Genomic DNA, 27,008 nt, shown 5'->3' with positions numbered 1-27,008 from the left:
CGTAGAAGTACTATAACAGCGAATTGAACATGCATGTGGAATTGTTCGTGATGAGATGAACGGGTTGTGTAATGTTCAGAGATCACTAAGGCGGCGAGCACAGGTATGTCTTCAAGTTGAGGGACAGCACTTTGAACATGCATTACACTAAAAATTGTGCAAATGTGTAAAATCTTGAAGAAACTGCTTTACATTCTTTACTGCGTTTGGTTTTAGTTCACAGAACGTGCATAAGTAGACTGCAGAGGATATGGATTTAGTGACTTTGGTTGTTTTTGTACTGAAGTCCAAATGCACTGTACGAAAGTGATAATTAGTTTACATTTGGTGTGCTACCCTTTCTTTGTTTGGGAGCGCAAGTTCCACGCAAAATGGCGTTAACTCTGGAATTAAAGGTTTTGAGAAAAAGTTGTATAGTACGTTTTAGTCTTAGTTTCATCTCTACATTACACACACACAAAGTATTTAGTATTTTGCAAATTAAGCTTTCAGGAATAACTCCCTGTAAAGTTAATTTGAATAATTTCGAGGGAAAAATTGTTCCGGGGCCGGGTATCGAACCCGGGACCTTTGGTTAAACGTACCAACGCTCTCCCACTGAGCTACCCGGGAACTCTACCCGACACCGATCCAATTTTTCCCTCTATATCCACAGACCTCAAAGTGGGCTGACAACCGTCAAGCAACCAACATTTGAGTGCACACTAACTCTGTGTGACTTTAAATTGTGGTTTTCTGTTACGTACAGTGACGTGTATTATGCAAATTAAGCTTTCAGGAATAACTCCCTGTAAAGTTAGTATTTACACGTATATGAATCACCCTGTATAGGACCGAGTAATGAAAGCAAGTAGGTGATTATTCTGAACACATCTTGAAAGTAGACACCCCTAATGACTTGATGGAAAATACAGAAACCTGCCTAAAGCAAACGAAACAATAGAACATGCTCCTGAATATTGTACTGTGCTTGCGGGTATAGAATACACAATGAGGCGCGACTATACTACATACACCAACATCTTATAAGGGACAGTGGATTGTTCTGTGAAATGAACCCGTCACACTAGACTCAATTCCGCTGGTTCCGCACAACAATAAGTACAGTTTGTTCAAATTAAAGGGGACGGCACATCGAAGAATACATAATATCTTACAAGGAGAGGACACGCTCTGTATATCACCGAATTAAATCAGATTTTGTGACATGAAAGTACAAGACACACTGTTTAAAGTCATACCTGGTATGGGTGGCCAATGACCCCTCGTTTTGGAAATATTGGCTATTGTTTATGACATACTTTCGTTAGGTGCCTAATAGGGAAGCATTAGACTGGGTAAGGGCGTGGTTCGATGCTAAGTTGTCATCCAGGCAACCCGAGTTCGAATCCTAATGCCTTCTCATTTTTTGAAGTTTGATAATATTATTATTATTATTATCATTATCATTATCATTATTATTAATATTATTATTATTATTATTATTATTATTATTATTATTATTATTATTAATTCACTTTCAGTTTTCAGTTCTTATATTCAAAGCCATGTTGAAATATGCGTGGTATGTATCAAAATTGATAAACGAACGAGAAGTGTTTGTGAATGTGAAGGATATCTGTTTCGCAGCAGAAGTGCGGAAAAATGTGTATGACTGTGGACAACCTTCTTTCATTTGCTGTGCATGGTGCAGGAAATATGTATGTTTGTGTGTTTTTATGACATCATAATGAATCGGGTACAAAATGAAATGGAATAGCTGCTACAGAAATAGAACAGACGCCAGTGACACATCTTACCTGCCTACGTGAGCAGTATTTCAATGTTTATCCTTTACAATACAATGTTAGTTAATCAGTAATTTGTTTAAAACATGATGAAGCATTCAATACATTGAGAAATATGATATAGGTATGTAAATAGATAACTGTGATCACAATATTAATCATTATTAAAAGAAAAAAATATATAGATCCAGTTAAGATTCGAAATCAGGTTGCCTGGATAACAACTCAGCATCCAACCATATGGGCTACGCTGTTACGCAAGCTAATGCTTCCCTATTGAGCACCTAACGGAAGTATGTCACAAACAATAGCCAAAACGAGGGGTCATTGGCCACCCATGCCAGGTATGACTTTAAACAGTACTTCTTGTACTTTCATCTCACACAATCTTATTCCATTCGGTGATATACAGAGCGTGTCCTCTCCTTGTTAGTCCAGTGATGTCAAAGCAAGCGCATTTTTCTGACCTTGATGTCGTGCGCGGGCATTAAGCGCTAGGTAAGCTAGGAGGAATAAGCAGCCTGTTGGATTAAGAAAACAGTGGTGCGCAAACTTCAAACGGAACGTGAAATTTTATGTCATTTTGTATGGCTTCTTTCTGTTTGATATTATCTATATTGTCTGTAAAACAAAAGTACTAACAACTATTTCTTAGCCTAATATTGCAGTTGCGTTTTAAACGTTAATAACATAATAAAGAGTAAAGGAGAAATATTCACACAAATTCCATAATACCTACAACTATACTGTACTAAGTGAATTAAACACGTCATTCATAAAGAAAGTGTTATCCCGAAGAAAGACGCTGAATACGACATGATAAGTTGAAATTGATATTGATGGTATCTTTAGCCTTATAAAAGTATTTGAAACAATATTCTAGGACAAAGCAAAGTTGCCTAGGTATATGTTTTAACTGTAACTAATATTACATAATAAAACTCTTATCGCATTATGCTTTTAGTTGATATTGGTGCGCAACTTTCTGTTATCAGAATATTAAATTATCTCGAAATATGCTGAAACTATAGAGCTGACGTTTTACCAACACATAGGCACATGTCTTTTGTTTGTGACGTGACAGTATTTCCTTTGTTAATTCATTTCCTTACACACATTTTCCATGCGAATATTTTCAAACATTTTAATACACTATCTTCAGTAATACGTATTTACGATATATTAGATTTACGAAAACATTGTTGTAGTACCTGTAAGGCTACTAAACAAACATATCTGAAAATTTCACTTTTCTGTAAAAGAAGTTGAGAAAATATTCCTTTTGAATAAAAAAGCAAACTTGTAAAAAATTAGCATTAAAATTAAAACTTACATTCTTATAATGCACTTATACTTCTCAGGCAAATCTAAAAATTAACATGGATACAGTTTTAATAAGTTCTCTTCCCTTCATCTATTGACTCAGTGCTGGCCATCCCTGAATATGGCTCGACCAAGCGGCATATACCACCTCTTTCGTCTGTCTCTTTCCTTTCCGCTATAAAGCGCTCAGGCTCTCCTGGGCTCTAAAGCGCGCGCTTGCTCCTGTGGGCATCAATTGACATGCCTGGCCTAGGCAGACTAGGCAGCTGCCTAGGGCGGCAGATTTGAGGGGGCGGCTTTAAATTTTATTCGTAACTCTTTATTGTCAATAACTAGACAGTGGATGCGGGATGGCTTATCGTTGAATGTAGGTGCACATTTAGTATATGTTAAATTTTTTCATTCAGACCATTGGCTCAACAGGTTTTAAACGTAAACAGACGACGTCAACATGCTACTGTATCTCCGTACAGTCAGAAAGAAAAGAAAAATAACATACTGTAGTACATACCTTGCAAGGTTCAGTCCTCGTCATCATTGATGCAATTACCAGCGTTGCAGTAAACGATGATATATTCTCGTAAGTTGTCGAAGCTGAATCGTCTTCGCCTATCGCTTAAACAGTTTTTGTATCGAGGGAATTTCTGAAGAAAACCTCTAAAATGGGGATCACTCAGTTTCTTTAGAGGAATATTTGTACTGAGCATCATGTTGCACGTTTGTTAGACCCGCACAACTAAATGAAAAAAAAAATGTTATGTTTTATTTAACGACGCTCGCAACTGCAGAGGTTATATCAGCGTCGTCGGAAGAGCCGGAATTTTGTCCCGCAGGATTTCTTTTACATGCCAGTAGATCTACTGACATGAGCCTGTCGCATTTAAGCACACTTAAATGCCATCGACCTGGCCCGGGATGAAACCCGCAATCTTGGGCATAGAAGGACAGCGCTATACCAACTTGCCAACTAGGTCGACCAACTAAACGATGATGATAATGATGATGTAGATGGTTCCTCAGATTTCATTTCAACGCATTTCCCGTGCGATGTACTGTTGCAATGTTTCTCTATAGCCTGAGTTGTTCTGGTTTTTATTTCAATTTTACATACATTACACACGATATTGTCTTCGTTAATACATAAAATACTCTCATACTTAATTGCATTACCTATCTCTGAGCGAATTTAACGTTTTTCCATTATGAATGGATCAGCACAACACTATTCAACGCGTACTAAATACTTGAGCAGGATAACACAACTGCACACATTGTGTTGCAATGTTACTATGAACGGACCGGGGTTCCTTCGTTTTGTACGCTGCTGTACTTGCCAGATACACAAAAGACGGACGGCGCGGCACGTGCCATATACTCTGATACGAAACAATTTCACTTTTCCTTGAGTCATCCCGCATCCACTGTCTATCAATAACTGATGAGCTCAACAAAGACAGGACTAAGAGCCAAGATATGCTTAGATTTGCTTCTTCAAATAACATTTTACGAGACGTAAGGCTAGTGTGAGACGGAAATCGGAGAAGAGATTCTGGCGAAATTACATCTTGAAAGGTTTATTTTCGTGTAAAAACGCAACGCAGTTTATATTTTAGTATTCTGGTTTCAAACTCAGTTTTCTTGGAACCACTTTAACGTAACATAGACCCTTGTTCGGCCGCATGCTTCAATTCTTGAGCTAATATAAGATACTGTAGATATTCCAGCATAATATCTTCATTATAGTGGGGCACAAACTAGGACAGATTCCTTACTTATATCAAGTGATATAAAAGACATCACAACCCGTCTCGCATAGAACAACACTAGATCTGGACACAGATTAGTCATTGCGGACATAGTTTTGGACGTGGAAAGAAGACAGTCTAGTGTAGATTCAAGGAACTCAAGAGTATCCTGGAAATCCAAACGGACTAATTGGACAGACTTCTCAGAAATTTTAGATGAAACACTGTACGAAGAAAGAATTGACATCACACAGCACTTAGATAAAGTACCCTAGGGAAAAAAAATCACTAGCATCTTAATCATCTGTGAAAAAAAAAAATACATCTAAGGAAATAAAAGTACGAGAGTAAAAAGCTCCAGAAACAAAAAATCTACGCAAAGGGTGTGATGATTTGAGAACAGCACCTGAACGCGCTGGTAAGACAACGAGTGTACGCCTGAAAACAGGTTTCGCTTGGCACGGCTCTGTTCGAAAAGTGGCAATGGCTCGAGGTTTTCCACACGGTCCTCCGCCTAATGTGGCAAATATTAAGTTACAAACATTTTTTATTTTTATGTGGACCTACTTCCTTCCCCAAATGTGGTTGAGGCGATACGTACGGATTTTTGGATGTATAAAAAAGTACAACATTTGAAACGTTTATTGGGTGGAACTACAGGGACATCATTTTATTTTTACTTCAATTTTTATTGTACCCGAGTTTTTTAATGTACTTCACTCCCACCCCTTCTACTAATGAAGTTCAACCGTCCTCCACATAGATCCAAGACCGCATATATAGGGCCTAGTCATAGTAGCCTTACGGTCATAGTAAACAGTACGTTCCAAAAACATGTTCGCGTTTTCCAGTGACGAAAGAGCTTTCAATATTGAATCATTTTCGCACAGGTACTGTCGTCCGTTTCCTACGTCGCATCCCGGTTTCCACCACCAGCTTCTATTCGCCTCTCTGTAAAGGCTAGTGGCTGGGCTCTCTTAGCTCTTTTCTGAAAACATTAATTTATGTTAGGAATTGGACGTCTACGTAATATTATACCCATACAACTGTTTAAAATAACTTAAATAAAAGGGCCTCGTTAAGTAATTAACTGTCACGTGATTTCCCCCCATTCTACGATCGTGCGACATAAACCACTTGGACAGTAGATAGCATGTTTGAGTAATTTTATCTTTTCGGATCGGGCAGAAGTGAAGATTGAATTTACAGTAGTAAGGTACTCTTTTATAGAGTAGGTACAGAATTATTTCAATTATTACGAAGGACGAAACTGACAATTGGGATTAGGTACAATAATCTATAGTGCGATAATATGCACATTAGAACTGAAGCCTGTATCGAAATGAACGGCCACCATTTTCAAAAACATGTTTAAATATCCATATTATGATTATTTTTCCATTTAACTTCTTTGTCTATAGTGTACGCTAATGTGCTGTAGACAGTATAATATACACTGCATAATGAATAGTGAGTAAAAACACTCATTGTTAATACTGTACTGTATTTTGATTAAACAAAAACCTAATGAAAATTATCAAACTCAAAAGCGTGATATTTTCTAGTTTACGTAAATTAATGAACTACTTTTCTTCCCTCCTACACTTTGTAAAGTGATTTGTTTGTATATTACGCCAGTATCATCGAAGTCCAGTCTTGGAAGGGAGTAGAAAACGTGTTTCCGGTTGATACAAAAGTATAGCCAGGTTAATATTAAAAATGTTAGTAAAAATAAAATGAATTCTCTATATAAGAGTTACATTAATGATTAGAGATGACAGATTTTCGTAAGCACGATAAATGCAAAATTTGTTCAAATAGTCCACACGTGTGGAGTAACAGTTAGTGCGTCTGGCTGCGAAACCAGGTGGCCCGGGTTCGATTCCCGGTCGGGGCTAGGTTGAAGTTTTTCCGGGGTTTTTCCTCAACCAAATATGAGCAAATGCTGGGTAACTTTCGGAGCTGGACCCCGAATTCATTTCACTGGCATTATCACCTTCATCTCATTCAGACGCTAAATAACCTAAGATGTTAATAAAGCATCGTAAAATAACCTACTTTAATTAATTATTTGCTCAAATACTGTTAAAATAAGTGATTTTATGTTCAAAATCATGTTGTTTATTTATTATTGAAGTTTCTTTTACCCGCGATAAAATGCAAAATTGAGTACAAAAAGCAAAATTTGTATGTTTCTGTGAAATAAAATCGAAATCACATTTTATAAGACAATAAGAATAAAAATATAAATCGGAATTTATCGAAAGGTCCCGACACATACAGATTGTTACATTTTTTTTTTTCAAATAGTTTAGTTACGTCTCCATGTTTCCATGTTAGCTTTTACAGTATGAATAACACAGAAATGTGGCATACTTGATAACCTACCCTCTTTGTTTTATCTGTACCGTTATACCGGTTTTTTAACTATTCTGCCTGGTGCTGTAATATTGGTTGCCTATGCGATCTCTTTAGGTTCAGTGTTCACTCAAAGAAGTTTTATGTAGTAGCTGGTGATTGTGTTTGGGTAACAAGAGGAGTTTCATTGTGGAGCAAAGGTTAGTATGCCAGATTGTGAAACGAGAGGACCCAGGTTCAAATCCTGGTTGGGACAAGTTACCTGGTTTAGGTTTTTCCGTGGTTTTCCCTCAATACATTAAGAGCAAATGTTGGGTAACTTTCGGCTCTGGACCCTGGACTCATTTCGCTCAGATGCTAGATAATCATTGTAGTTGATGAAGCATCGTAAAATAACCAATTAAAAACAAGATGGATCGGGATAAAATCACACTATATCTTTGACATGTTCTTTTTTATATTCACAATTTCACTGTAATTTTATATTTCTCATTTACTTATTTATTATGTTCAAGAACTTTTACTGAAAATCTAGAAAATGCGCCTGTTAACATTTTGATGACATTGGATTTCTGCCACCAAATTCCCACAAAAAAAATGTCCCATTCCAAAACTCTACAAATTATTAAAGTGCTAAATTGTTAATTTTAAAGTACGAAATGTTTAATTTTAAGTTGCTAAAATCTACCATCTCTAGTAATTAATAATTTACAGTTGGATAGAAGAAACATGCCGCTTCTTAAAATACGGGTATGTATTTGGACCAGATGCGTGAGGATCGAGAAGGGCGCGGCGAAAATGGCCGTCTTTAGTGACCTCAGCGAGGCGTTGCGGTATGAGTCAGAACCGGTTGCTTCAGTGTGAAAAACGGAGTGAGACAAATGGCCAAAAGGCTAGAAGCTCATATAGATTCTTCCTCACAGCTCCAAATTCACTTACAAGGACATGCCATCGCGTATCTTTTAATATTAGTTCTCCCTTTTTTCCTTTTTCCATTACGTCATTACATTATTCTACACTATTCGTCTCACTCCAATATATAAATTATCGGCTATGGTGTGCCCATCCTGCATGTGGTAGTCTTTATTTAATCTTTAAATTCATTCTTGCCTAAACTACATATTACATACAAGAATAAAGACGTTTCACTTAATCTTAAGTATTTCATAAATCCCGTCACTTTTTTCGCGTGAAATATAGGCCCTACTATTATTACACTCAGCCAGTAGACACGTTATTCTCGAGTAGCGATAGTGTTATGTTTCACAGACAAGCGGAGAAGTAGACTTTGATCATTATTGCAGTTATTTATGTGGTACCAAGCTTCATGAAAACCAAATATTTAATTTCATATCAAAATAATGACCTGGGCAGAAATATGTGAAAAACTCGGTTTCTGTAAGTAAAACTATAAGATGGCGGGGATCCGTAGAATCCTTATAATAGCGTGGAACGTTTATGTGGCTGGTGATTGTGTGATTGTATGGGTTTGGATGTTTGTAGGTTATAATGTGTATGAAATATTATAGACCATTATGCATGTTATATTATTAAGTGTTTTCGCTATACTTCAGAATACCGCGGAAGTACTAATGCACAAAGACTATGCAAATTAAAAATATTAACACATAAGTTTTTTTATTGAAGACACAAGGGTAGATAAATATATAATACCTACATAAAAAAGATATGTTCTCTGGACCACAAGTAAATAATTAAATAAAGCAATAACGACAGATGTACTTAGGAAGTATTCTGAAATCGTTCCAGAGTTTTTAATTAGTATTCTTTGTGCACATATTAAGATTTCTCATGATTGGTTTATTGTAGGGAAGTAGGAATTTTTCTCTTGCTGTATGGAAACTTCAAACTATAAAATTGAATATTTTCCCGGAAAAGGAATGTGAAAGAAGCTTTAAGAGTGATGTAATTGTTAAAAGGTGCAATATCAAAGAGCATTAGTTTAATTAGTTTCAAATAATTGTAGGTCACAGCTTGGTGAGAACCATCTTAGAATAATCACAGTCTAGTATATACAGTCACGAAGCTTGAGTTTATGAGGGTACTAGGAACAATAGACTGTGCAGGTACTATTCCGCATTGTCTGTAATGAGGCAATAGTGGCGATCCTAATGGTTAGCAACTATCTATGGATGCATATTTACTACATATTGAGCGTCGTGACTGTATATACTAGACTGTGGTATAATCATAAACAAAAAACTTGAACTTTCATTGAATATCGTAACCAATACAAGAAACTAAATACAGCATTTGTTGCTCAAGCCGCTGATACCACAGTCTAGTATATACAGTCACGAAGCTCAATACGAAGTAAATATGCATCCAAAGATAGTTGCTAACCTCTAGGATCGCTAATATCGCCTCTTTTACAGACAATGCGAAATAGTACCGGCACAGTCTATTGTTCCTAGCACCCTCATAACTCGAGCTTCGTGACTGTATATACTAGACTGTGCTGATACTGTGATAATAGGCCTATTCAGTTCTTTATAATGTGTTCAAACTTCATTAAATTTTCCAACAATTATGAGTTGCGGGTTGCATCAGCGTGCTCTAAGGCGCAAGATGCTAGAATATTATTATAGAAATAATACATTAATTTACAGGGTGTCCGGGACAAAATTTACCAATAAGAAAGTTTAATAACTCACCAAATAATTGATGGATGAAAATACTGTTTGCGGGAATTGACAAAGGGACTTCCAAAGTTTCAAATGACCACTAATAAATTTCTATGTGTGCACCTCTTGTAGCACGACAGATGTCCTGGCGATATTCAAGTTCTTGCCATGTGTTTCGTAACATCTCTGGAGTGACAATTGCACAAGCAGCGACAATTCTCCGACGCAGATCCTCCAAATCTGCCACCACAGTCTTGTCCACAATGTCTTTTATGTATCCCCAATTATGCCTGTTGACGATCCCACAGACGTGGAAGGTGGACTCATCACTAAACACGACCTTCTGCAGATATCCATTTTCAATATCTATTTTCAACATGTCACTAGCGAAATCATATCGTGCAGGCAAGTCGTTTGGTTTCAACTTTTGAACCAATTGAATCTTGTATGCTTTCTATGCCAAGTTGTTATTGTGTGCCTATCTGGTGGTTGCTTCTCAGGCCACTGTTGTCTAAATCTTCTCTCCACTATCTTCGGATACTTGAATTCGGCACAAGAGTCTAGGGAGCGTAAGCAATTCTGCTCCTCACAATGCCGAATGAGGGCGGAAAGACACGAATGTTATACCTGCTATGCTGAATGACAGCGACAGCCGTAAAAGAGGAAGCAGGCAATACTGCTTCTCGGAATGCCGTGCGGTCACGTGCTCACTGATGTAATAATATAGTTTTTATGTTAAAATATATCTTGAGGTAGGCCTAACTGAATTTTCGGTCATTGTCTGTATTACAGAGGTGTGAAAATTATTAGAATAATCTTAATTTTAAAGGTTTTTTGATAGTTCCTTCACAAATATTCATTGAATTGAAGAATATTGGTATATAATATTACTATACTGATGTAGGATATATTTACTACTAACAATGCCGGAAAGCATTGTTGTACATTGGTATTTTTCTTATTTTACAATTGTTATGGGAATTCAGAAATTATTATATTATGTTGGCGGAATTGGAAACATCAAAAATTAATTAATAAATGCTTTAAACAAATTGTTCTTTGCGTTTACATTGTTGTGAAGTTCAAATGAACGTATACATCTGTTTTGTGCATTAACATTGCCATTTTAATTGTAATTAGATTTATTTATATGTAATTATAATACAGATAATGACCGCAAATTCAGTTAGGCCTACCTCAAGATATATTTTAACATAAAAACTACATTATTACATCAGTGAGCACGTGCAGAATTTCCCTTCTCATCTTCGGACAAACACAATAATGGTGAATCATGTCATATGTACGCAGATGCTGAAATACAGGTCTTTAAAAATAAGTTTAATTTAATTTAAAATACAAAATCTCCACACCGCACGGCATTCCGAGGAGCACTATTGCCTGCTTCCTCTCTACGGCTTTCGCTGTCATTCGGCATAGTATGTATAGCATTCGCCTCTTTCCGCCCTCATTCGGCATTGCGAGGAGCAGAATTGCTTACGCTCCCTAGACTCTTGTGAATTCGGCAAGCCAATAGCAGCATTGAACTTTTTGTTGCACTGTGAACGCCATTTTAATTACAGCTATGTCAACAACAATGACCAAATGTTGCCAACATCACACATAAAACTTAAAATGTCCCTCTTTCATTTGCCGCAAATTTCATTTTCCTATCTCCATTATTACGCGAATTATTGAACTTTCTTATTGGTAAATTTTGTCCCGGACACAGTGTATTTCAGGTGTAATAAATTACAATAATGAACTATCACGATATATTTAATTATTAGTAAAAGAAAATTTACGATAAATCATTACCCTATGCATACATCTTCTCCCCTATAAACGATAAACATAGGTGTTTAGTTACCAATTATCCGCTTAATTTTCAGGTTGTGAGAAGGTAACCAAATATACTTGCCCCATCCTATATTGTTAAATATACTCCCGTGAAAATGAGTACAGAATACTGAAGGCTGTGGCTGGATTCTTGTACGGTTGTTTACTTGGAATAGGTGAGTGATATTCGAATTTGAAGCAGATTTGGCCGCTCTTGAGTTCGAACCAAATTTACAGCATTCAGTCATATGAAAGGAGTAGCACAAGAATGACCTTAAAACAGGGGTGACCAAAGCGGGTGTCGTGGTTACATCGTGTAATCACAGACATTCAAACGGGTACGAGGAGTTTCCTGTACGTTGCTGTGTGTTTCACTCACGTACTGAAGGCAAGCAGTGGCGGTATCATGTCGCGCTACAAACTCTGTCTCTATAAGTAGTAAGAGGTGGTTTCATAAAGAATGAGAAGGAGAACTATTTGTTGTTCTGTTGGAGAAAATGTAATAAGTTTACTTTGCTCAACGGTTCAATTGGGAGTATATAGAAATATTAATTGCCACGTCGAATAATGTATTATTATTATTATTATTATTATTATTATTATTATTATTATTATTATTATTATTATTATTACTGACCACTAAGTATGTGTTTCTATAATTTTCTGTACGTGCATGAATATTGATATGTTTAGATCTTCTCCCTAGAATGTTAAAATTATTAGGTTTTACCTCAGTTTTAATCTTCTTAATCTTTAGATTAGGGTAACTATTAGTTATTCATTTAATAATAGTATTGCAGAAAAACTGATTCAATATTATGTGCCAACGAACTGTTAAACGCCAGGAATTGACATATCTTAAATCATAGCCAGGAAGAGAAAGATGAGATAAATAAATGTAAGGAAGTCCGCTACCTAATGTGGTTTCAAATATCTCGTGCTCTAAACCCTTTTAATATAACAGAATTTCTCAAAAGAGTAATGATTAAAATAGCTTAAATAACTTATCCATAAGAACTACGAATGGAGAGAAGAATATAGAAAATTCCTGATTATATTCAAGAGCAAGGTTAAAAAAGAAGCAAAAAAAATCGTATATTATTCACTGGCTCTTGATGACAGCAGTGACATTACTGATAGCCTACAGCAAAGCTTGAGATTTTTATCCAAGGGATTGATCAAGATGTTAGTACAGGAACCACCACTGGTTGTAGTTTTCATGCCAACTACCTTTCCTCCGTCTCTTTACTTCATAGGCTGTATGTCGTATGTAATCACTGCAGCTCGATTTTGATCACCGCTGCCTTAAAATCATCCCCGTAGTCACGGACATAATGTGAGGGGTGCGTATGCGACTCAATTGATCATTAATCTGATCACCGTCGATATGCTATGATTGCCTAAGTCCGGCAGTTGGTGTGGCTTGTATTCGTAAATCCGGTGCTGACAGGTGAGCCATCCCATTTCAGTCCTGACAGAGTCAAGTCCCAACCTCATATGAGTACCGATAAGCTCCTACGACTAAAACTGAAAATCCCCATATCACCAGAGTTCACAGCACTTGTTACAGGGCACGGGAAAACAAAAGCATACCTTCATAGGTTCAAATTAGCAAACGATCCAATGTGCCCCTGCAGCCTTGGAGAGCAAACTACACACCATCTCATCCATGAATGCAAAATATTGGAAAGTCAAAGGAAAATTCTGAAGAACCAGATTGTATCTAGCGGAGGGAATTGGCCAACCACTTACAGTAACCTCTTAGCAAGATATACAAATGCATTCTCAAGATTCATTAAATCGATTGACTTCGACAAATTGCAGTAATACAATATCGCACTTGTATATAAGTATTATGCAGTATATAGGTATATATATATATATAGCTATATATACCGTAGTCCGGTATAGGTCCGTATGGGTCAGTTTCTATCTGATGCTTTTCCAATTCACTGCAGGCTAAAGCAGGGAGATGCACTATCACCTTTACTTTTTAACTTCGCTCTAGAATATGCCATTAGGAAAGTTCAGGATAACAGGCAGGGTTTGGAATTGAACGGGTTACATCAGCTTCTTGTCTATGCGGATGACGTGAATATGTTAGGAGAAAATATACAAACGATTAGGGAAAACACGGAAATTTTACTTGAAGCAAGTAGAGCGATCGGTTTGGAAGTAAATCCCGAAAAGACAAAGTATATGATTATGTCTCGTGACCAGAATATTGTACGAAATGGAATTATAAAAATTGGAGATTTATCCTTCGAAGAGGTGGAAAAATTCAAATATCTTGGAGCAACAGTAACAAATATAAATGATACTCGGGAGGAAATTAAACGCAGAATAAATATGGGAAATGCGTGTTATTATTCGGTTGAGAAGCTCTTATCATCCAGTCTGCTGTCCAAAAATCTGAAAGTTAGAATTTATAAAACAGTTATATTACCGGTTCTTCTGTATGGTTGTGAAACTTGGACTCTCACTCTGAGAGAGGAACATAGGTTCAGGGTGTTTGAGAATAAGGTGCTAAGGAAAATATTTGGGGCTAAGCGGGATGAAGTTACAGGAGAATGGAGAAAGTTACACAACACAGAACTGCACGCATTGTATTCTTCACCTGACATAATTAGGAACATAAAATCGAGACGTTTGAGATGGGCAGGGCATGTAGCACGTATGGGCGAATCCAGAAATGCATATAGAGTGTTAGTTGGGAGACCGGAGGGAAAAAGACCTTTAGGGAGGCCGAGACGTAGATGGGAGGATAATATTAAAATGGATTTGAGGGAGGTGGGGTATGATGATAGAGACTGGATTAATCTTGCACAGGATAGGGACCGCTGGCGGGCTTATGTGAGGGCGGCAATGAACCTTCGGGTTCCTTAAAAGCCATTTGTAAGTAAGTATAGGTATATATCAAATGATAACTAATGTAAATATGTTTGAGATTTACTTTTACTTTTTTTTGGGATTAGACATATATATATATAAAAAGTAACAATATACATCCATAAATTAGAGAAGGACTTAAAAAAAACACACACTACCAACATTAAATAAATCAATCACCTATAACTTCGAAAGAAAGTGAATAAACTTTAACCACCTCTGCTAAGATTGAAGATACAGCTAAAAGAAAACTAAAACATGTAATATTACTTTTGTAATGGGGCATGTTTTGGGGGGGGGGGAATAAAAAAAATAAAAAATAAATAAAAAAAAAAGGCCCAAGGAGACCGGAGCCCCAAACCCTTATTTCAGTATCGGAAACAAATGAGTCGTTCAGAGCAAAAGTGGTCTAAGTAAAAATTGGGTAATGAAGTTTAAAGTAAAAATTCTGTAAAATACAGCGCAAAGTAGCAATTAATATGTCCTTCGTGCTATCCACTGACTACTAATAGTTTAAATAAATTTAATATTAATTGCTACTTTGCGCTGTATTTTACAGAATGTTTACTTTAACCTTTATTACCCAATTTTGACTTACACCACTTCTGCTCTGAACGGCTCAAATAGCACCTCCAAGACTTTACCACATCCTACTTTAACTACTGAAATAGTAATATGCGTTACAAGAGCGGTATGTTTAAGTTTTCATGTTCGAGGAAAAGTTTGAAAAAGCGAAACGTAGTTGAACTTTTTTAATTTCCGAGAATTGAAAGAAAACATACCGCTCGTGTATCGTACATTATTTTGCGCGAAGATCGTTTATTACATACCTGAAAGAGGAATTTCTAATTAGTTGCAATGAAATCTCCATCTTGGTTTCTGTTCAATGACGGCAAATTTGCAAAACAAAAATATCTACCTTCAACATTGTTGCTTTAAAATGTTTTCTGTGTTTACTATACTACAGCAGGCAGTGATATACGTCTGTCTTTTTTTCCCCCAGTCTATAAATGCGAACTTAAAACAAACGGCTTCCTTAATGTTACATGCATCACGAATGCAGTAACTTTAGTGGAGTTGTAGAGTTTACTTAATTTTTGCAAATATTTAAAAACAATAATTAACAGTGCAATTTAGGTGAAATTGCAGTGGTAAGTTTCCAATTTATAATTATTACTATATTGAACGTCTCTAAAAATAATATGTTAAAAGTCTAAAGCAGTAAAATCAATATGTCACTTAAGCGGTAAGAAGAGGGAAATTATTATGTGTGTTAGGTTGGGAATACTGAATGTGGAATTTTAGACTTACCGCGGATTGGTTTTGTGCGGAAACCAAGCAAATACGCACGATCTCGCACAAATGTTATATAAAATGAGAGGAAAATAGAAACTGTTGATGGAATGGAGAGGAATGAGAGTACCGCGAGAAAATTCCTCTGCAACATCTGCTTTTGCACTACACTTATCATTACGACCTGGCCAGGGATAGAACCCGAACCGCCTTTATGGAAGACCACAGACGCGGTTCGTATGAGGACACAGCTCTTGTCTGCTCTGCTTAATTATTCCCACTAACTCCTTTGCAATTTTCTTATTGGCTTTACATCTAAACTTCGTAAGAACCGAAAACTTCTACAACCTTTGTATAAAACTTTTAAGTGCCTTTTGACATACCGCCATCAGTAGAGTTATTCAGAACAGCTACCGCCCGCAAGGTATGAGTATACATGGAGGCTGTCGAATTCCCACAGTGCCTCGGTTATTCTCCAAATGTGAAAGCCTCAAGATCAATTTTTTGCGAGCGGCTGCGATATTGAGAAGTTTCCCTGAATGGTGGCTTCTAAAGAGGCATGTTGTTTTATTTTCCAGCTTTCTATGAACTTATCCTTGTGGATCTGGAATTTACGGAGTACACGTGCCTCATATTGGGTCTGTCAATCTGCTTCGTCCTTGGACTCGGGAACGCCGTCTCTATTCAAGTGAGTGCCACCATCACCTCCCGGGTTTATATGTAGAATTCATGCTGAATAGCTCATAAGATTCTGTAGTAGACATGTATGAAAATTGTGTTGTTTGACAGTAATTGAAGCGGTGAGACCAATAACCATTCAAGTCCACTTCTGGTCATTCATTTTTGCTAATTTTAAATTAAATTTTGGATATTTCCACAAGTGTTACGACTTTAAAAGTTGGTATATTACTTTGTCTTGATCTCTAAAACAACCAGAAATATTATGTTCAAAAAATAATAATTAGGTAAAAAATAAAAAAAAATGTTTTTGTATTTTTCTTGAAACTTGTGTAAATGGACTTGAATGGTTATTGATCTCACCGCTTCAATTACGTATTTGTCTACGATTTGTTTAGTATATGAAGGACTAACATAAACAAAAAGCTTGTCTGCATATTTACTATGCAAATACACGAATTAAATGTCAAGTCAACGTGTATCCAGTTGCGTGTGTTGCGCTAGTGTTGCGGTGCTCAGATACTGTCGTGTGCAAAACATCTAGCGGAACCTCAAGATGTCCCATTATTTCTCCAACCGTTAAACTTCGGACATACGTAGGCAGGCCTATATCAGGTTAAATTTTTGTACTTTAACCCAAACTGCAATAACCTGAAATATTTTGCATTTACCTTGAAACACTCTGTGTACACAATCTCAGAGAAACATTACGAAAACGTACGAGGCTCGTATCAGACGTTATCAACGCATTACATCGTAAACAAACAGGTCTACAGAAACAAAATATAAACAATTGTACATTTCTTTTGTTCCCTATGAAATCTCCACTATGATCAACATATTTCGAAAATCTTTCCAGAAGTACAGGAAAGCCCATAGCAAAAATGATATAGCACGTTAGACTGTTTGCTGGTATTGACGTTTTGGCCTCACATCCATCTCATCAAATAATTGATAGATGAAGCCAAGTCCGGACTGTGTGTTGGATGAGGCAAACGTACAGGGAATCAAAAATATTATTTATCTCGAAAACGCAAAATCTAATGCATAACATCTATACACTCAGATGAGCAAAAATAATTTAGGGAATTTCTGCACTGCTTACCATACAGTCCAGATCTATAAATCGTGATTTTATGCTTGTAACTTCTGGTACGACACTTGTAGAAACAATTGATGAGTAATTTAATTTGTAGGAAAGTCGTGAAGAGAGAGACGCATAATAATGAATCTTCAAGCTCTGTTGTACGTTAGCATGAGGGCAAAAACGAACTAATCTGTACTTTTCAGTCCAGATACTGTCTGCAGTCAGTCTCCAACACGTGCTACATCCAATGATGCACATTGTAAGGATGCGCATAGCGTCGCAGGCACACACACTAAACGGTGTCAGTTCATCGTTGGATTACCTTCACCAATTTACTGGGACGATAGGTGAGAAGAATAAACATGTGGTTATTACAATACGTTGGCGGCCCTGATTAGAACACTGCTGCGCAAATATTGCTTCATGCCATGAAATGATACAGGCATAAAGGCCACGGAAAAATGAAAAGTAGTAGTAGTAGCTTTAGTATTAGTGGTAGTAGCAGCATTGCATTAATAACAGTAGTATTAACAGTATGGATATCAATAGTAAAAATAGCAATAATAGTATTGTAAAATTTCTCCGGACTAACGCGTCTACATAACGGACATTTTTCCAGTGTTGCCAACCATAGAGATTTATCCAGGGTTGCAAGATTTTAGATCTACCAAGGAGGGACATCTTTTTTTCCATCATATACATTACTTACATTTTGTCTTAAGGGTGAGGACGGTATTTTTTAAAACTTTTTACCTATTTGGTGTAAAATTTTAATTTTTTTTTATGTATAGAGCTCATGGGTATAGCAACTCAACCAAATATAAATATTTAATATATATACAGCGTGAGTATAAATGACTTCCCTGATTACGAAAATTATTTGTGGACAAACGACTGAACGTAAAAAATTGTTAAATATACGAGTGTATGGAGAAACTCTCCAAGTTTTTAAACATACCTTACAGGTGCTCAATATGGGCTTTCCTTGTGTCCCTGCAGACATCAAGCCGGTAGTCCAATTCGTCCCACACACGGCTAAGTGTATCCATATCGATTGCAGCGATGGCGTTGATGATGCGGGCGCGTAGCTCTGGCAGATATTCCGGTAATGGAGGTACAAGAACAGAGACTTTAACATTCCCTCACAGGTAGAAGTAACACGGTGTTAAGTCAGGGGAGCGTGGAGGCCAGGAGAAGAGATGCATGTCGTCTTCGTCGTTGCACTTTCCAAGTCCAAGGTGTACGGACCTTTCTTTTTCTCGAATCCACCGTGTCAGGGCATGTTAGAAGAGTGGCTGATGCCACAGCTGGTGAGTGGTAGTGCTGATTTCATATATCAACAAAATGGCGCTCCACCTCACTTCCAGAACGAAGTCCGGACGTTCCTGAACGACCGATTGCCAAACAGATGGATTGGTCGCGCGAGGACAGACGATATACAGCTCTTGTCCTGGCCTCCACGTTCCCCTGACTTAACACCGTGTGACTTCTACCTGTGGGGGTATGTTAAAGACTCTGTTTTTGTACATCCATTACCGGAAAATCTGCCAGAGCTACGCGCCCGCATCATCAACGCCATCCTTGCAATCGATATGGGAGGAATTGAACTATCGGCTTGATGTCTGCAGGGTCACAAGGGAAGCCCATATCGAGCACCTGTAAGGTATGTTTAAAAACTTGGAGAGTTTCTCCATATACTGCTATCTATAAAATTTTTCTACGTTCAATCGTTTGTCCACAAATAATTTTCATAATCAGGGAAGTCATTTATACTCACGCTGTATATATATATATATATATATATATATATATATATATATATATATATATTTGGGGGTCAACATTTGAAAAAAAAATGTATTCTCAGTGCAGGATTTCATTAAAACCGATATATCTATGCCATTTTAAAGATAAATTCAAACGGGCTTACACATTTTACTTGTAAAACCATGCTCTACAAACTGTCTATAACAGAATTTTTATATTAGTCCCTACATTAGTAAAATAAACAATTAAAATTTAAGAACATTTTTCTTTATTTCCTTTTTTCGCATACAGACAGACATATTTTTAAAATGAAATTAATTAGCAAAATTCTGTTACAGAGAAAAGTTTCCTAGTAGGCTAGAGAATGTGTGTTATAAATTTCATGTATGTATGTTTAATAGTTAGGAAATTACATCCATTTTTGTCGGACAATGCACGAAAAAAATGAAGTTACCGGAAACAACTATCAAAGGAGCGTGTGATTTAAAAACCAAAGCGCAGGAGGTTTAAAAATGATGTCTCAACATCTGATAAGGGCATAAATACCCACCAAATGTTGTGCAGTGTATTCCACACATCACAGAGTATTTTAAAGAATTATTGTTTTCTTTTTGAAAATTTACTCAGTTTTTACCAAAAAATACCGTCCTCTCCTCTTAAAGGAAGAGTAATATGAATATGGCCAGAGTTGACATTTTCTTCACCTGTACAAAAAAAAAAAAAAAATAAAATAAAAGTTCAAAAAACATATTGTAGGTATAGACATTTTAAAGACTTGAAGATGCTCGATTAAGAGCGAAAACGTTTGTCTTTATAAAAAGTTGAAATAAATCACTTTTGAAATAGATAAGCCACAGACGGGTTATCATTCACTTGTATAGCCTACAACTTCTACAGGTTTTTTTTTTTTTTTCCATTCTCTGTGCCATGCATTTCTCATGAACGTGTCTTTTTAAACGTTTAGAAATACCATATTCACCACTGAATTCTCTCCCACAAACCTTATACATGCTGCCTAAATATTCGTTTTTTTTTTCCAATGTGCAAATCCACATTGTTAAGAAAAATAATTTAAATGTAATATAATTATTTTAGCCTAGAAGAAAATCGTTACTAAGTAATGATAAAATTATGCAAGTGATAATATTCTAAAGGAGGGACTTTTTGCGTCCCGTATCGAATCGAAGCGAGACTCGGGATTTTTATATGAAAATCGGGACATTCTGGCAACCCTGAATTTATCCCTAGTTATAAGGAACATTAGTTCGATCTGGGGATATAGGAAAAATTATCCTAAATTCATTGCTTATATGGCTTTCTTGATTTTCCCTTTAAAACTAAAAATATTTCCTTTCATTTCGTCTTCTATTTTAGTTTTCAAACAAGGACAAGAACAAACACGCAGACAACATATTTACAAGCGCAGATACGTAGACGACATACTAATACTATACTAAGGAAACAAAAGACAGATTGAAACCCTACACAAACACAAACAAATTACATCCGAAACTACACTACACACTTACTTACTAGCTTTCAAGGAACCTGGAGATTCATTGCCGCTCTTACATAAACCCGTCATTGGTCCCTATCCTGAGCAAGATTAATCCAGTCTCTACCATCATATCCCACCTCCCTCAAATCCATTTTAATATTATCCTCCCATCTACGCCTCGGCCTCCCTATAGGTCTTTTTCCCTCCGGTCTCCCAACTAACACTCTATATGCATTTTAGATTCGCCCATACTTGCTACATGCCCTGCCCATCTCAAACGTCTGGATTTAATGTTCCTAATTATGTCAGGTAAAGAATAGAATGCGTGCAGTTCTGTGTTGTGTAACTTTCTCCATTCTCCTGTAACTTCATCCCTCTTAGCCCCAAATATTTTCCTAAGCACCTTATTCTCGACCACCCTTAACGTATGTTCCTCTCTCAAAGTGAGAGTCCAAGTTTCACAACCATACAGAACAACCGGTAATATAACTGTTTTATAAATTCTAACTTTCAGATTTTTTGACAGCAGACTGGATGATAAAAGCTTCTCAACCGAATAATTAGAGGCATTTACCATATTTATTGTATGTTTAATTTCCTCCCGAGTATCATTTATATTTGTTACTGTTGCTTCCAGGTATTTGAATTCTTCCACCTCTTCAAAGGATAAATTTCCAATTTTTATATTTCCATTTCGTACAATATTCTGGTCACGAGACATAATCATATACTTTGTCTTTTCGGGATTTACTTCCAAATCTATCTCTTTATTTGATTCATGTAAAATTCCCGTACTTTCCCTAATCGTTTGTGGATTTTCTATTAACATATTCACGTCATCCGCATAGACAAGCAGCTGATGTAACCCGTTCAATTCCAAACCTTCTCTGTTATCCTGGACTTTCCTAATGGCATATTCTAGAGCAAAGTTGAAAAGTAACACACACATTACACACTACACACTAGAAATAGAAAACAACAAATCCATATATTCTGAACAGGAACCCCACTACCACGGTAACACACCTCCAATCACCCCACACAACCAAACACGCAGCATTCCGATCCATGATACATAGACTCATCAACATTCCTATGAGCCAAATACATAGTACAGGAAAATGGGTACAATCCCAACATAATAGACACCACCATAAGAAACACTAAACATAAACAAGAAAGCGCCACACAAACACAAGAAAGAAACAAATACATCACACTAACATACAAAACAAGAACAGATATAACATTGCATCATCATTCAGGAAACTAAAATAAAACATTGCATGCAGAACACACTACAAAACATCTTAATACACAGACAAGACATACAAATAAATAAAGGGTGCGGCAAAACATCCTCCCTAATTTAAAGTTTAAATAAAAAACAGGTGGATCAAAATAAGGAAACTTTATTAATATGAATGGTATCTTAACAGTGGGAATTTTTCATTTTTTGAATAATGTGTCTCTCAAGTAGTGTCCTTCACTATCAATGCATATTGAATGCGACTTCGGAAATTCTGCATCACTCTAAGTTAGCATTTCTTGAGGAATAAGATCAATTTCTTCCTGTAATGCATTTCTTAGGTCTGGCAAAGTCCTCGGCCGATGTTTGAACAGCTCAGCCTTAAGATGCCCCCATAGAAAGAAATGGCAGAGTGCAAGGTCTGGTGATCGTGCTTCATCCTTACCACAGCATCTTCAGCATTTGCATTACACATTTTCACTTATCGGGACGCGTGAATCATCAAAATTTCCGATATTGGAGTGTACAAAACCCTCGTGAACTTCATGAAAAACCTCTACATAACGACCGTGTTACTGTATGGTGCGCAGTTGCAAGAGTTGGGATACTTGGTCCTTACTTTTTTGAAGAGGATGGTGCTACTGTGACAGTAAACTCTCAGCGGTACACTTTTATGATCAACAATTTTTCGGCACCAAGACTCAATGAGCTGCAGACTGACCAGGTTTGGTTTCAGCAGGACGGAGCCACCTCTCACAAAGCTCAGATTTCTCTCCAAGTCCCGAGACAGATGTTTCCCGGACGTTTACTTTCTTCACGTGGCGACGTCCCCTGGCCAGCACGATCACCAGACCTTGCACCCTGCAATGATTTTCTCTGGGGGCATCTTAAGGCTGAGGTGTTCAAACATCAACCGAGGACTTTGCCAGACCTAAGAAATGCAATACAGGAAGAAATTGGTCTTATTCCTCAAGAAAAGCTAGTTAGAGTGATGCAGAATTTCCGAAGTCGCCTTCAACAAAGCATTGATAATGAAGGACTTCACTTGAGAGACACATTATTCAAAAAATGAAAAATTCCCACTGTTAGGATACCATTCATATTAATAATGTTACCATATTTTGTTCCATCTGTTTATTTATTTAAACTTTAAATTAGGGAGAATGTTTTGCCGCACCTTTTACAACTTAACAGGAGTTTACAAACTATCATGCATCAGTTGCAACGACTTCTACATTGGACAGACTGGAAGATCATTTCAAACACGTTACAAAGTACATATCACAGCCATAACCAAACCACACCATAATTCAACCTACGCAGAACACATCAAAAACTCCGATCACAGCTACAGCAACACAGACGACATGAAAATACTACACATTAAGCCAAAAGCCAGAAACATGACACCCTAGAAAAATATGAAATTTATAAACATACAAAAACACACCCACATCACATCCTGAACACTCAACTCAATTTCAAAACATACACCGTTTTCTACACAATCATGAACACATCCCACCGCAACAAGAAACCAGGAGATAGCATAGGATCTCCACTAGGCTTTGGACAATGAAAAACAAGACTTCGAAACTAGTCGCCAGGTAAATCCTCAATTTCGGAATATGTATTGTATATCTTTCGCGTGTTAAATATTACAGTACCTGGTTGACTAGTTTCAGCCTGTTTTGGGCCATCTTCAGAACTGGTTGGTGCTGGTTTTAGCGCCTTTTGTTTTGTTTTCTTTGGGGCTGTGTCTATGTAGTGTAATGTGGAGTCAAAGAGTGTGTGTGTTCTGAAATTGAGTTGTGTGTTCAGAATTTCATTTGGATGTGCTTTTGCGTGTCTATATATTTCGTATTGTTCTAGTGTGTCTAGTTTCTGGCTTTTTGGTTGAATGTGTAGAATTCCCATGTCTGTGTTTATCTATTTGTAGGTGTGGTTAACATTTGTGATGTGTTCTGCATATGTGGAAGTGTTCTGTAATTTTGTTATGGCTGTGATGTGTTCTTTGTAACGTGGTTGAAATGATTTGCCTATCTGTCCTATGTAGAAGTAGTTGCAAGTATTGCATTTGAGTTTGTATACGCCAGTGAGGCTGTATTTGTTTGTTTGTGTGTTGAGATGCTTTTGTAGAGTATTATTTGTCCTGTATGCGATGTTGAAATTTAATTTCTTGAATGAGGTTGCAATCATGTGTGTGTTTTTGTTTTCGTATATTAGTGTGATGTATTTTTTGTGTTGTATTCTTATGTTATTTGTGATTATGTTTTGTCTTTCTTATACAACCACATAGGCGTATACAAACTCAAATGCAACACCTGCAACAATCAGTAAAGACTACAGAAGTGAATAATTTCAAGGGAAAAATTGTTCCGGGGCCGGGTATCGATCCCGGGACCTCTGGTTGAACGTACCAGCGCTCTACCACTGAGCTACCCGGGAACTCCACCCGACACCGGAACAATTTTCCCCTTGAAATTATTCAAATCTGCTTTACAGGGAGCTTCACCTGAAAGACTAGATTTGCATACTACAGAAGTGGTTCATGCATGATGGCACACCAGCACATTTTTCCGCAATGAGCGTGAACACCTGATGCTGACATTTCAGAATCGCTGGATTGATTGGAGAGGCCCCACACCTTGGCCTGCTTGTTCCCCAAACATGAATCAACTTTTGGTTATCAAGAACAACCAGGTCAATTTCAAAGAGTGCGTGATTCCTTACGCCGAAGGGCAGAGGAATGCATTGCCATGAATGGACGTCACATTGAGCACCTCCTATGAACAAGTGTTCAGATCTCAGAAAGTATGTGTTGTAGGATACATGTTTATTAGACATTTTTTCTTGTCTTGATGCATACTATCACCTCCTAAAATATTGGATACTTTTTAACAATCTGTATAATACATATTCCGAAGTGATATGTTAAAAGTTGTGTGATCAAGATGTAAAATACCAAATATTAACACAGTAAAGAAGTTGGAAATTTAAAAGGAGAAAACTTGTTTACTTTTATTATGTCAAGATTTTTTAATAGTTACTACAGTGTAATAAATATTGAGATATATTATTTACAAAAGTGAATGTCTTTCAAAATGAAATTCTATTCTTCAGAGGAGCTTGAAATCAGATTACCGTGTTATAAAAATACCATCGATGACCATTTGATAATACTGCTGAGGGACTGCACAAATCTGAAGCAAGTCCGGTTCCAGGGCAGATTGGCTAGTCAGAACACGTTCGATATCATCTGCAGGTCCGTCTTCGTTGACCAACCACGTAAGTCAAGACAAAAATGAAAAAAATATTTAATAAACAGGAGTATAAAACCAATACCATGAAATTTAACAGATAATTTTGACATACTGTACAATACGTCTTTTCCCGCACCGTTTATGGGTACCCTTTTTGGGATCAGTGGTGAAACAAAAAATGACATCATTTCAAATGCTTAATATAGGGACATCATTTTAGTTTTACTTCAATTTTTATTGTACCTGAGTTTTTTTAATGTACTTCACTCCCACCCTCTCTACTGGTAAATTTCCAACCGTCCTCCACACAGGTCACCTTACGATCATAGTAAACAGTACTGATTTAGTGAGTATAGTACGTTCCAGAAATATGTTCGCGTTTTCCAGTGACGAAAGAGCTTTCAACATTGAATCATATTTTCGCACAGGTACTGTCGTCCGTTTGCGTATGTCGCATCCCGGTTTCCCCCACCAGATTCTGCTCGTCCCTCTGTAAAGTCTAGTGGCTGGGCTGTCTTAGCTCTTTTCTGAAGACATTAATTTCTGTTAGGAATTGAACGTCTACGTAATATTATATAACTGTTTAAGATTACTTAAATAAAATAGCCTCGTTAAGTATTTAACTGTCAAGTGATTTAGCCCCTTTCTACGACCCTGCGACAAAACCACTTGAACGGACAGTAGATAGCATATCTGAGTAATTTTATCTTTTCGGATTGGGCAGAAGTGAAGATTGAATTTACAGTACGTAAGGTAGGCTCTTTTATAGAGTAGGTACAGAATTATTTCAACATGAGTTACTAGTACGAAGCCGAAACTGGTAATTGGAATTAGGTACAATAGTCTATAGTGCGATAATATGCACAAAGGAACTGAAGCCTGTATCCAAATGAACGGCCACCATTTTCAAAAATGTGTTTAAATATCCATGTTATGATTATTTCCATTTTAACTTCATTCTCTATAGTGTACACTAATGTGCTGTAGACAGTATAATATACACTGCATAATGAATATGTCCGCATGGATAGCTCAGTTCGTGAGTAGAAACACTCATTGTTAATACTGTACTGTATTTTGATTAAATAAAAACCTAATGAAAATTATCGAACTCAAATCGCAATATTTCCTAGTTTACGTAAATGGATGAACTACTTTTCTTCCTTCCTATACCTAGTAAAGTTATTTATTTGTATTTTACGTAGTATCATCGAACTCCAGTCGTGGAAGGGGGTAGCAAACGGTGTTTCCGGTTCTCAACCGTTAATCCAAAGGTATAGCCAGGTTAATATTAGAAATATTAGTAAAAATAAAATGATGTCCCTGTATAACAACACTATGAGCAACATCAGTAGGGTTACCAGATGGAATATCTGAAACCGAGGACATCTGAGACTGAAAAGTAGGACAAACTAGGACAGAACAATTAAATAATAAAAATTGTCTGAATGACAGCGTTCTTGTGGTCAAAATATTGAATTACTACAGGGAATAATTTCGTAACACCGTGATTTATTGCATCTGTAGCAACACCTAGAAAATCAATGTCTTTTAACGGGTTCGTTACGACATCCACAGAATGTTGTC

The 27,008-nt window shown here is 36.8% G+C and overlaps 1 protein-coding gene across 1 annotated transcript in view; it reads right to left on the bottom strand.

Annotated features, from left to right (window-relative positions):
• The window catches only part of snky (ubiquitin protein ligase sneaky), a 76,662-nt gene extending 57,969 nt beyond the window's left edge, over positions 1 to 18,693 (bottom strand). The window contains exons 1-2 of the mRNA XM_069829984.1: positions 18,608 to 18,693; positions 17,229 to 17,239 (exon numbers count right to left, since the gene is read on the bottom strand). Of these exons, the coding sequence (XP_069686085.1) occupies positions 17,229 to 17,239; positions 18,608 to 18,693 (97 nt within the window). The remainder of the gene's footprint in view (positions 1 to 17,228; positions 17,240 to 18,607) is intronic.
• Positions 18,694 to 27,008: the final 8,315 nt, after the last annotated feature.

This window comes from Periplaneta americana, chromosome 7, assembly GCF_040183065.1.
Source record: "Periplaneta americana isolate PAMFEO1 chromosome 7, P.americana_PAMFEO1_priV1, whole genome shotgun sequence".
NCBI classification, from domain to species: domain Eukaryota; kingdom Metazoa; phylum Arthropoda; class Insecta; order Blattodea; family Blattidae; genus Periplaneta; species Periplaneta americana.
This window is presented reverse-complemented; position numbering and strand designations above follow the sequence as displayed.